The sequence below is a fragment of the Oncorhynchus mykiss genome, chromosome 25, assembly GCF_013265735.2.
Source record: "Oncorhynchus mykiss isolate Arlee chromosome 25, USDA_OmykA_1.1, whole genome shotgun sequence".
Taxonomy (NCBI): domain Eukaryota; kingdom Metazoa; phylum Chordata; class Actinopteri; order Salmoniformes; family Salmonidae; genus Oncorhynchus; species Oncorhynchus mykiss.
This window is the reverse complement of record NC_048589.1, coordinates 35,189,864-35,203,530: the sequence shown is the minus strand read 5'-3', so window position 1 is coordinate 35,203,530 and position 13,667 is coordinate 35,189,864. Positions and strand designations below refer to the sequence as shown.

The 13,667-nt window shown below is 44.4% G+C and overlaps 1 protein-coding gene across 1 annotated transcript in view; it reads right to left on the bottom strand.

The window, feature by feature from the left end:
* The window catches only part of LOC110505832 (metastasis-associated protein MTA1), a 73,034-nt gene that overhangs the window by 36,651 nt on the left and 22,716 nt on the right, over positions 1 to 13,667 (bottom strand). The window contains exon 5 of the mRNA XM_036962418.1: positions 1,327 to 1,459. Coding sequence (XP_036818313.1) covers positions 1,327 to 1,459 — 133 coding nt within the window. The remainder of the gene's footprint in view (positions 1 to 1,326; positions 1,460 to 13,667) is intronic.

Genomic DNA, 13,667 nt, shown 5'->3' with positions numbered 1-13,667 from the left:
GGGGGCGTATCTGTAGTACAGTACATCTCCCACTCTGGGGTAATGTGATGGACTGTCACTGATAAGCAAGCACAACTCATTGGAACCTTCGTCTTTGGTTTACTTATATAAAGCGAGTACTACCTGTTTGCTGAATTGGGTGCAAAAGGGAAGTTCTAAAAGGTGGCTCAAAATCTTTCATGAGGGCCTGAAAGCCCCTTTTCTCACCCACCGAGAATGGATGCATATCTGCAGCTATAAACCAAAGGTTGTTAGAAATAAAAACATAGCCTACCTGTCGCTCTTGTAATTTCTTTGGCCCGTTCAGAATCAGCTGCCCAGGGCTAATCTACTGGTGAGCCAAAATGGAGATTTAAACGAAGCTGGAGGATCCTCCAACTCTGGTTTATCGACCTCACCACTAGCCATCATAAAGAACTAGTTCCTGGCTGCGCCTCACACAAGGACAGTGTGAAATGTGTCAGTTAAGATGAAAATGTTGATTACGTGTGCATAGGCTGTTAGTTGTTTTAATGGAATAGCCCGGGAAAAAAATGTCACCTCAGATTTACTTAAGAGGCATAGGCCTACAACACAGAGTAGGCATAGCTTATCTAAAAGTATGTATTCATTAGGACTCACAGTGCGGATCAATCAGAGGTCCCCAAACGGTTCGGTACGAATATGTGTACCGTTACACACCCAGCCTATATGTGTTCCCAGCCGTGAGAGGAAGAGTCGTCTATTTTCCAGGCTGCGTTAACACAAAAAAGGGAATAGAGCGTACCTAAAGTGTGTAGCTAGCTGGTATAAAGGTGTATCTGATGTGTGACTAACTGGTCCAGTAAGAGGTATATAATGTAGTGGGTTGTGACTACCTGGTCTAGTAGTAGATATATAATGTAGTGGGTAGTGACTCTGGTTAGTCTAGTAGTAGGTATATAATGTAGTGGGTAGTGACTCTGGTTAGTCTAGTAGTAGGTATATAATGTAGTGGGTAGTGACTCTGGTTAGTCTAGTAGTAGGTATATAATGTAGTGGGTAGTGACTCTGGTTAGTCTAGTAGTAGGTATATAATGTAGTGGGTAGTGACTCTGGTTAGTCTAGTAGTAGGTATATAATGTAGTGGGTAGTGACTCTAGCTAGTCTAGTAGTAGGTGTATAATGTAGTGGGTAGTGACTCTAGCTGGTCTAGTAGTAGGTATATAATGTAGTGGGTAGTGACTCTGGTTAGTCTAGTAGTAGATATATAATGTAGTGGGTTGTGACTCTCTGATGTGTGTGTAGCAGGTATATAAGGTGCGATGGATTAATGGTAAGGTTAGGTGTGACACTGTCATGGTGTACCTGATGTGTGTAGCGGGTAGTGACTCTAGCTGGCGGGACAGGAACAGCTCTCGGTGTCTCAGCTGGTGTTTCTGTTTCTCTGGCAGGTCAACTGGGTTCAACTCTGGGTTCTCCATCTCCTCCTCCATCTCTCCTGGATAGGGGTCAGAAGTCAAACACACTAACGTTAGTTAGGCGTGCGCACACACACACACAAAACGGGTGCACACACAGAGACACAGACACAAACACAGTTCAGCATCTCCTCCATCTCTCCTGATATGGGTCAAAAGGAAATACTCACATTTGGTAAGCTCAACTGAGTTTTCACTAAACCAGTAGAATCTTGCCACACACACAAAAAATACATGTTTTTTAAAATAATAATATGGTTAATGTGTTAGAACAGTTAAGTCCCATCTACACAGAACAAAAATATAAACACATGTAAACTGTTGGTCTCATGTTTCATGAGCTGAAATTTTAAAAATCCCATATGCACAAAAAGCTTACTTCTCAAGAAAGAAAAAAATGCTACAAATGTGTTTCTATCCCTGTTTAGTGAGCATTTCTCCTTTGCCAAGATACTCCATCCACCTGACAGGTGTGTTATATCAAGAATCTGATTAAACAGCATGATGATTACACATGCATCAAGCACCCCAGAAAAGTGCAAGAAATTGCCCACGTTGACATACGTAGCCTAAGAAACAAGGTTCATGAAGTCAATAACTTGCTAGTAACACATGATAGTCAGAATATGAATATCTCTGAAACTCACTTAGATAATACCTTTGATGATACAGTGGAAGCAATACATGGTTATAACATCTACAGAAAAGACAAATGCCAATGGGGGCGGTGTTGCCATGTATATTGAGAACCCCATTCCAGCAAAGCTTAGAGAGGGGCTCATGTTAAATACTGTTGAAGTAATATGGCTACAGGTTCATTTGCCTCACCTAAAGCCCATTCTGGGGGGAAGCTGCTATAGACCATCAAGTGCTAACATTCAGTATTTGGATAATGTGTGAGAAATGCTTGATAATGTATGAGATAAACAGAAGTAATTTTCTGGGTGATTTCCATATTGACTGGCTTTCATCAAGCTGCCCACTCAAGAAAAAGTTTCAAACTGTAACCAGTGCCTGCAACCTGGTTCAGGTTATCAGTCAACCTACCAGGGTAGTCACAAATAGCATAGGAATTAAATCATCAACATGTATTGATTAGAGGTCGACCGATTAATCGGAATGCCCGAATAATTAGGGCCGATTTCAAGTTTTAATAACAATCGGAAAACGGTATTTTTGGACAATGATTTGGCCAATTAAAAAAAAAATGTTTACACCTTTATTTAATCTTTATTTAACTAGGCAAGTCAGTTAAGAACACATTCTTATTTTCAATGACGGCCTAGGAACGGTGGGTTAACTGCCTCGTTCAGGGGCAGAACGACAGATTTTTACCTTGTCAGCTCAGGGGATTCAATCTTGCAAACTTACAGTTAACTAGTCCAACGCTATAACCACCTGATTACATTGCACTCTACGAGGAGACTGCCTGTTAATGCAGTAAGCCAAGGTAAGTTGCTAGCTAGCATTAAACTTATCTTATAAAAAACAATCAATCAAATCTTAATCACTAGTTAACTACACATGGTTGATGATATTACTAGTTTATCTAGCGTGTCCTGCGTTGCATATAATCGATGCGGTGCGTATCGTTGCTCCAATGTGTACCTAACCATAAACATCAATGCCTTTCTTAAAATCAATACACATAAGTATATATTTTTAAACCTGCATATTTAGCTAAAAGAAATCCAGGTTAGCAGGCAATATTAACCAGGTGAAATTGTGTCACTTCTCTTGCGTTCATTGCACGCAGAGTCAGTGTATATGCAACAGTTTGGGCCGCCTAATTTGCCAGAATTGGACGTAATTATGACATAACATTGAAGGTTGTGCAATGTAACAGGAATATTTAGACTTATGGATGCCACCCGTTAGATAAAATACAGAACGGTTCCGTATTTCACTGAAAGAATAAACGTCTCGTTTTCGAGATGATAGTTTCCGGATTCGGCCATATTAATGACCTCCGGCTCGCATTTCTGTGTGTTATCAGGTTATTACTAAGTCTATGATTTGATAAAGCAGTCTGACTGAGCGATGGTAGGCACCAGCAGGCTCGTAAGCATTTATTGAAACAGCACTTTCGTGCGTTTGCCAGCAGCTGTTTATGACTTCAAGCCTATCAACTCCCGAGATTAGGCTGGTGTAACCGATGTGAAATGGCTAGCTAGTTAGCCGGGTGCGCGCTAATAGCGTTTCAAACGTCACTCGCTCTGAGACCTGGAGTGGTTGTTCCCCTTGCTCTGCATGGGTAACGCTGCTTCTAGAGTGGCTGTTGTTGACGTGTTCCTGGTTCGAGCCCAGGTAGGAGCGAGGAGAGGGACGGAAGCTATACTGTTACACTGACAATACTAAAGTTCCTATAAGAACATAGTCAAAGGTATATGAAATACAAATGGTATAGAGGGAAATAGTCCTATAATAACTACAACCTAAAACTTCTTACCTGGGAATATTGAAGACTCATGTTAAAAGGAACTACCAGCTTTCATATGTTCTCATGATCTGAGCAAGGAACTTAAACATTAGCTTTCTTACATGGCACATATTGCACTTTTACTTTCTTCTCCAACACTTTGTTTTTGCATTATTTAAACCAAATTGAACACGTTTCATTATTTGAGGCTAAATTGATTTTATTTATGTATTATATTAAGTTAAAATAAGTGTTCATTCAGTATTGTTGTAATTGTCATTATTGCAAATAAATTTCAAAATCGGCCGATTAATCGGTATCAACTTTTTTGGGTCCTCCAATAATCGGTATCGGCTCTGAAAAATCATAATCGGTCGACCTCTAGTATTGATCACATCTTTACAAATGCTGCAGAAATGTCCTTTAAAACAGTATCCACATCCATCGGATGTAGTGATCACAATATCGCCATATCGAGGAAAACCAAAGTCATACAATAAGTTGTGTAGCGATTCTTAAGTTGATGATATAAAGAATATTTGCTGGTCTGTGGAGTGTAATGAGGAGCAGTCAGATGCTGCACATGACACATTTATGAAACTACTTATTCCAGTTACTGATAAGCATGCACCCATTATGAAAAGTACTGTAAAAACTGGTTAAATCCCCTTGGATTGGTGTTTGAGCAGATACAATGCTATTTTACTGTAAACAAATTGACAATTGACTTTGAGCACGCTTATAGGGAAGGACATTCAACAAGCACAGCACTTAAACAAATTACTGATGATTGGCGAGATATTGATGATAAAAAGATTGTGGGGACTGTTTTGTTAGACTTCAGTGTGGCTTTTGACATTACCGATCATAGTCAGCTGCTGGAAAAACATATGTGTTATGGCTTTACACCCTCTGCTAAATTGTGGATAAAGAGTTACCTGTCTAACAGAACACAGAGGGTGTTCTTAAATGGAAGCCTCTCCAACATAATCCATGTAGAATCAAGAATTCCCCAGGGCAGCTGTCTAGGCCCATTACTTTTTTCAATCTTTACTAACGACATGCCACTACTACAGCAAAGAGCTGCAAATGGTTTCAGAATGGGTGGCAAGGAATAAGTTAGTCCTAAATATTTCAAAAACTAAAAGTATTGTATTTGGGACAAATCATTCACTAAACCCTAAACCTCAACTAAATCTTGTAATGAATCATGTGGAAATTGAGCCGGTTGAGGCGACTAAACTGCTTGGAGTAACCCTGGATTGTAAACTGTCATTGTCAAAACATATTGATATAACAGAAACTAAAATGGGGAGAAGTCCGTTTATAATAAAGCGCTATTCGGCCATCTTAACAGCACTACCAACAAGGCAGGTCCTACAGGCCCTAGTTTTGTCGCACCGGGACATCTGTTCAGATGTGTGGTCAGGTACCACAAAGAGGGAGTTTATGCATGTCAATCTCTCCTGACTCAAAGTGGAGGAGAGATTGACTTAATCACCACTTGTATTTGTGAGAGGGATTGACATGTTGAATGCACCGAGCTGTCTGTCTACACTACTGGCACACAGCTCGGACACCCATGAATACCCCACAAGATATGCCACCAGAGATCTCTTCACAGTCCCCAAGTCCAGAACAGACTATGGGAGGTGCACAGTACTACAGTCGTGGCCAAAAGTTTTGAGAATGACACAAATATTAATTTCCACAAAGTTGGCTGCTTCAGTGTCTTTAGATATTTTTGTCAGATGTTACTATGGAATACTGAAGTATAATTACAAGCATTTCATAAGTGTCAAAGGCTTTTATTGACAATTACATTAAGTTGATGCAAAGAGTCAATATTTGCAGTGTTGACCCTTCTTTTTCAAGACCTCTGCAATCCACCCTGACATGATGTCAATTAAGTTCTGGGCCACATCCTGACTGATGGCAGCCCATTCTTGCATAATCAATGCTTGGAGTTTGTCAGAATTTGTGGGTTTTTGTTTGTCCACCCACCTCTTGATGATTGACCACAAGTTCTCAATGGGTTTAAGGTCTGGGGAGTTTCCTGGCCATGGAACTAAAATATTGATGTTTTATTCCTCAAGCCACTTAGTTATCACTTTTGCCTTATGGCAAGGTGCTCCATCATGCCGGAAAAGGAATTGTTCGTCAGCAAACTGTTCCTGGATGGTTGGGAGAAGTTACTCTCGGAGGATGTGTTGGTACCATTCTTTATTCATGGCTGTGTTCTTAGGCAAAATTGTGAGTGAGCCCACTCCCTTGGCTGAGAAGCAACCCCCATACATGAATGGTCTCAGGATGCTTTACGGTTGGCATGACACAGGACTGATGGTAGTGCTCACATTGTCTTCTCCGGACAAGCTTTTCTCCGGATGCCCCAAACAATCAGAAAGGGGATTCAGCAGTCCAATCCCTTTACCTTTTGCAGAATATCAGTTTGTCCCTTATGATTTTCCTGGAGAGAAGTGGCTTCTTTGCTGCCCTTCTTGACACCAGGCCATCCTCCAAAGTCCTTCGCCTCACTGTGCGTGCAGATGCACTCACACCTGCCTGCTGCCATTCCTGAGCAAGCTCTGTACTGGTGGTGCCCCGATCCCGCAGCTGAATCAACTTTAGGAGACGGTCCTGGCGCTTGCTGTACTTTCTTGGGAGCCCTGAAGCCTTCTTCACAACAATTGAACCGCTCTCCTTGAAGTTCTTGATGATCTGATAAATGGTCGATTTTGGTGCAATCTTACTGGCAGCAATATCCTTACCTGTGAAGCCTTTTTTGTGCAAAGCAATGATGACGCACGTGTTTCCTTGCAGGTAACCATGGGAGACAGAGGAAGAACAATGATTCCAAGCACTACCCCCCTTTTGAAGCTTCCAGTCTGTTATTCGAATTCAATCAACATGACAGAGTGATCTCCAGCCTTGTCCTCGTCAACACTGTGCTAACGAGAGAATCACTGACATGATGTCAGCTGGTCCTTTTGTGGCAGGGCTGAAATGCAGTGGAAATATTTTGGGGGGGATTCAGTTCATTTGCATGGCAAAGAGGAACTTTGCAATTAATTGCAATTCAGCTTATCACTCCTCATAACATTCTTGAGTATATGCAAATTGCCATCATACAAACTGAGGCTCAGACTTTGTGAAAATTAATATTGGAGGTGTAGCGGAGACTGTGAAGAGACAGGCACAGACACATGCACACTATACACATGTATTTTATGTTGTAGATATGTGGTAGTAGACTGGCCTGAGGGGACACAGTGCTGAGGAGTATTTCGGTCTGTAAGAAAACCCTTGTGGGGGAAAACTCATTCTGATTGGCTGGACCGGTCTCCCCAGTGGGTGTGCCTGGCTGCCAAGTGGGTTGGCCAATGCCCTGCCAGGCCCACCCATGGCTGCACCCCTGCCCAGTCGTGTGAAATCCATAGATTTGGTGCCTAAATAATTTATTTCAATTGACTGATTTCCTTATATGTTGTGTATTGCGTGTATGTATTTGTTCAGTATAATAGAACTGTTGCAAGCTCGCTCCCGCTCGGTTTCCACTAGCATCCACAGCCACAAAGCATCCACAGCCCACAGTGAGGACAGAACCTCACCGGTGGAGAGGCCCACAGTGAGGACAGAACCCCACCGGTGGAGAGGCCCACAGTGAGGACAGAACCCCACCTGTGGAGAAGCCCACAATGAGGACAGAACCCCACCGGTGGAGAGGCCCACAGTGAGGACAGAACCTCACCAGTGGAGAGGCCCACAGTGAGGACAGAACCCCACCAGTTAGTGCACCATAGGAGAAAATAAAAGGCCCAGGAAGTCTTTGTGGAGCTTCTTCAAGGGAAGCGTCACAGCAGCTTCAACATCTGTCCCCGCTGTGTCATTACGGGAAGCAGAGATGAATAGCTACATGTTTACTCCTTTGGTAGAGAGCCAAGAGGATCCACTAGCTTGGTGGAAGTTGCATCATATCCACTTTGGCTGTTGTAGTTTTGGTTAAAATAAAACGGTATAGATGAAAGTGTCTTTTTCTATGCCGTTTTGCTTTTATACACAGTGGGGGAAAAAAGTGTTTAGTCACCCACAAATTGTGCAAGTTCTCCTACTTAAAAAGTTGAGAGAGGCCTGTAATTTTCATCATAGGTACACTTCAACTGACAGACAAAATGAGAAAAAAAATCCAGAAAATCACATTGTAGGATTTTTTATGAATTTATTTGCAAATTATGGTGGAAAATAAGTATTTGGTCAATAACAAAAGTTTATCTCAATACTTTGTTATATACCCTTTGTTGGCAATGACAGAGGTCAAACGTCTTCTTTAAGTCTTCACAAGGTTTTCACACACTGTTGCTGGTATTTTGGCCCATTCCTCCATGCAGATCTCCTCTAGAGCAGTGATGTTTTGGGGCTGTTGCTGGGCAACACGGACTTTCAACTCCCTCCAAAGATTTTCTATGTGGTTGAGATCTGGAGACTGGCTAGGCCACTCCAGGACCTTGAAATGCTTCTTACGAAGCCACTCCTTAGTTGCCCGGGCGGTGTGTTTGGGATCATTGTCATGCTGAAAGACCCAGCCACGTTTCATCTTCAATGCCCTTGCTGATGGAAGGAGGATTTCACTCAAAATCTCATGATACATGGCCCCATTCATTCTTTCCTTTACAAGGATCAGTCGTCCTGGTCCCTTTGCAGAAAAACAGCCCCAAAGCATGATGTTTCCACCCCCATGCTTCACAGTAGGTATGGTGTTCTGTGGACGCAACTCAGCATTCTTTGTCTTCCAAACACGACGAGTTGAGTTTTTACCAAAAAGTTATATTTTGGTTTCATCTGACCATATGACATCCTCCCAATCTTCTTCTGGATCATCCAAATGCTCTCTAGCAAACTTCAGACGGGCCTGGACATGTACTGGCTTAAGCAGGAGGACACGTCTGGCACTGCAGGATTTGAGTCCCTGGCGGCGTAGTGTGTTACTGATGGTAGGCTTTTGTTACTTTGGTCCCAGCTCTCTGCATGTCATTCACTAGGTCCCCCCGTGTGGTTCTGGGATTTTTGCTCACCGTTATTGTGATCATTTTGACCCCACGGGGTGAGATCTTGCGTGGAGCCCCAGATCGAGGGAGATTATCAGTGGTCTTGTATGTCTTCCATTTCCTAATAATTGCTCCCACAGTTGATTTCTTCAAACCAAGCTGCTTACCTATTGCAGATTCAGTCTTCCCAGCCTGGTGCAGGTCTACGATTTTGTTTCTGGTGTCCTTTGACAGCTCTTTAGTCTTTGCCATAGTGGAGTTTGGAGTGTGACTGTTTGAGGTTGTGGACAGGTGTCTTTTATACTGATAACAAGTTCAAACAGGTGCCATTAATACAGGTAACGAGTGGAGGACAGTGAGTCTGTGAGAGCCAGAAATCTTGCTTGTTTGTAGGTAACCAAATACATATTTTCCACCATAATTTGCAAATAAATTCATACAATGTGATTTTCTGGAATTTTTTTCTCATTTTTTTGTCTGTCATAGTTGAAGTGTACCTATGATGAAAATTAAAGGCCTCTCTCATCTTTTTAAGTAGGAGAACTTGCACAATTGGTGGCTGACTAAATACTTTTTTGCCCCACTGTATGCCGTGCCGCTCTGAAGCCTATTGTTTAATGCACAAATTAATATTGTGTAGGCTAATCACCAAAAATGACCTACATATGCAAAATTGCTTTGGTATGATGTCGGTGTCTGTAATTTTCTACTTTGTGGCTGTGTTAACTAGTGATGACCCTCTCCCGCCTCGATTTAGAGCCACGCCTCATAGTTGTGAGACCTGTGTTTCGCTCAGAATTTAGGTTGAGGTTAGGGCACGACATATTAAACCAGAGAATTGAGACAAACAAGAGGATTAGATACTACAGGGATTGGTTTTCCAGGAAAACAGTGGAGACACCTTGTGACACTGCAGGTACCTGGCTCACTTAGGAATAAATAGGGATATAGATCCCTGCCTGGACTGTTGTGTTTCTCTATAACCCTCTTTTCTATAACACCCTCTCTCCCCTCTTTTCTATAACCCCCGCTCTCCTCTATAACCCCCTCTCTCCCCTCTCTCTATAACCCCCCTGAAGGAAAGAGAGACTGAGGGGGACAGAGAGGGGTGGGGACCAGAAACCAGTTGAAGCATGACCCAGCTCATTTGGAGTTTCATTAGAGAAGGTGAGAGACAGAGAGGGAGACAGAGAGCAGAGCAGAAGCAATCAAAAGGGATTTTCAGGAGAAGGGATATAGGGCCAAATCAATAAGTTCTCTCTCACTCACACTCATAGACAATTGTACACACACACCATCACAGAATGAACATGCACCCCAATCCAAGAGCCCCAGAGCCGATTCAATCTTACAGGCAGCCAGGCAATCCAAATCTGATATCAATTCAGTACAATAGATTCAGTCACCATTGATGTCTATTGTTTAGTGAAACTAAGGGTCCCAGAGTTCTAGACTTAGAATAGAAAGGCCAATTTAAGAGAGACTAAAGACGGCCACATGCTTCCCAGCCGAAACAGTTCAGAAGAGTTTGTGCATATTTTATGACAACATTTTGTGACATTTTTGTTAGTTTTGGAGTTCGGTTAGGGTTTTTTCGGGTGTTCGGGCACACACATTTTTGTTCAAGGGCCAGTCAAAGTTCGGAAGCCGAAGTCTACGCCCCTTCATCCGTGATTGGTGAACTGTAGGGGGTGACGTGAGTTTCTGCTTCTTGTTGATTCAGCCCGACATTCAGTGTGGGTTCAACATGTGGAACGACAACTTGGAGCATCGATTGACCGAGGAGGTACAAAAGTACCTTCACCAGTACGATTCTAGCCATGCATTATATAAAAACATGCATGTAAATGCAAATTCATGAAAAGAGATTGCAGAGACGCTGGGGTCCGACCCAACCACTTATTCTAAAAATGGGGTAGGATTCGCAACAAGTTCGTCAAGGCAAAGAAAATACATAAAGGCCACAGTGGAAAGGCTACTCCACAGTGGAGATGCCGGCAGAAAGGCTACTCCACAGTGGAGATGACGGCAGAAGGGCTACTCCACAGTGGAGATGCCGGCAGAAAGGCTCCTCCACAGTGGAGATGCCGGTAGAAAGGCTCCTCCACAGTGGAGATGACGGCAGAAAGGCTCCTCCACAGTGGAGATGCCGGCAGAAAGGCTCCTCCACAGTGGAGATGCCGGCAGAAGGGCTACTCCACAGTGGAGATGCCAGCAGAAAGGCTACTCCACAGTGGAGATGACGGCAGAAAGGCTCCTCCACAGTGGAGATGCCGGCAGAAAGGCTACTCCACAGTGGAGATGCCGGCAGAAAGGCTTCTCCACAGTGGAGATGCCGGCAGAAGGGCTACTCCACAGTGGAGATGCCGGCAGAAAGGCTCCTCCACAGTGGAGATGCCGGTAGAAAGGCTCCTCCACAGTGGAGATGACGGCAGAAAGGCTCCTCCACAGTGGAGATGCCGGCAGAAAGGCTCCTCCACAGTGGAGATGCCGGCAGAAGGGCTACTCCACAGTGGAGATGCCAGCAGAAAGGCTACTCCACAGTGGAGATGACGGCAGAAGGGCTACTCCACAGTGGAGATGCCAGCAGAAAGGCTACTCCACAGTGGAGATGCCGGTAGAAAGGCTCCTCCACAGTGGAGATGCCGGCAGAAAGGCTACTCCACAGTGGAGATGCCGGTAGAAAGGCTCCTCCACAGTGGAGATGCCGGCAGAAAGGCTACTCCACAGTGGAGATGCCGGCAGAAAGGCTACTCCACAGTGGAGATGCCGGCAGAAAGGCTCCTCCACAGTGGAGATGCCGGCAGAAAGGCTCCTCCACAGTGGAGATGCCGGCAGAAAGGCTCCTCCACAGTGGAGATGCCGGCAGAAAGGCTCCTCCACAGTGGAGATGCCGGCAGAAGGGCTACTCCACAGTGGAGATGCCGGCAGAAAGGCTCCTCCACAGTGGAGATGCCGGCAGAAGGGCTACTCCACAGTGGAGATGCCGGCAGAAAGGCTCCTCCACAGTGGAGATGCCGGTAGAAAGGCTCCTCCACACTCCTATTCCCCCCTTCTCATCCTCACTCCAGACATTACTAACCCCCCCTTATCATCCTCACTCCAGACACTCCTATTCCCCCCTTTCTCATCCTCACTCCAGACACTCCCAACCCCCCCTTCTCATCCTCTCTCCAGACACTCCTAAACCCCCCCTTCTCATCCTCTCTCCAGACACTCCTAACCCCCCTTCTCATCCCCCCCTTCTCATCCTCTCTCAAGAAACTCCTAACCCCCCCTTCTCATCCTCTCTCCAGACACTCCTAACCCCCCCCTTCTCATCCTCTCTCCAGAAACTCCTAATCCCCCCCTTCTCATCCTCTCTCCAGACACTCCTAACCCCCGCTTCTCATCCTCTCTCCAGACACTCCTAATCCCCCCTCCTCTTCTCATCCTCTCCAGAGGGTCCTGGCACCTATAGCGGATTTCATGGATGAACACTGGCCAAAACTCCAGAACTCGATCCCCAGCTACATGACTTCAAGAGGACATGGACCGCACAACTGAGACCACAGTGAAATTAACAACTTGTTCTGTTGTTCAGACATCTCAGGAGTCAGAAACTAGACACTTTCATTTTATTCCAAAGACACTTGTTATTTACATGTCTTTTCATAAAGACATTTCTATTATTCCGAAATATTTATATTCAGAAATGTGTAACTACACTGACACTTACACTTTATTCACTTGTTTTCATGTCGGTCATCAGCAGACACTTTTATTGTGGTTTACTTCCAGAAGTAAGAATAAAGGTTTATTTGTGTGCTGAAAAAGCTCTGTTGGCATTTGTTCAAGGTGTTTCAATGCATTCTATTTGAATATCAAGTGCTGACAATGTACAGAAGAGCTGTGCCACAGGCTTTCTACCTGTGGTGTAGTTCAATCTAAATGACTGCACACAGACCTCCCAGAATCAGGTAAAAACTCTACTGGCTCACAAAGAACTGAGTCTGTGCGGCCATCAAGAATCCTCATCCTTGCAGCCATGATGCCGAACGCTTGCAGCCATGATGCCGAATGCTTGCAGCCATGATGCCGAACGCTTGCAGCCATGATGCCGAACGCTTGCAGCCATGATGCCGAACGCTTGCAGCCATGATGCCGAACGCTTGCAGCCATGATGCCGAACGCTTGCAGCCATGATGCCGAACGCTTGCAGCCATGATGCCGAATGCTTGCAGCCATGATGCCGAATGCTTGCAGCCATGATGCCGAATGCTTTCTCTTGACTCTCCGTCAACGAGAGTGAAAAGTTCCAGGTATGCCCAGGTTTATTGAGATGGACACCTGTGAATGAGAGGTAAAAATTGAATGTCAGAGTGTATATATATTATATTTCGGTAACCCCCCATATTCCAAACGCCTTGATAAAAATTGCATTTCACAGAGGTTCATTCATGTATGCAGTAACAAGGGAAATTAGAACCAGAAAAAGTGAAATTGATTCCAACATTCTATTATCAACATACCTGGATAAGGGCGCATGAGGTTCTCATGTTGGGGGAAAGCTGCATCTCCCAGGAAAACATGAGGAGTTGGAGTTGTGGTACCTGGCAGGACAGCTCGCGGTGGTAAATCGAGGGTCTTATGCAGCAGTTTGGACCCAAAAGAACTCTTGTACCTCTCCACCATAGCGCTCTCGGCCGTATGCCTCTACATCCACCATTGTGAACCTGTAGCGGGCATTTGTCTCCGGATCTCGCCTATTATACAGTGCATTCAAAG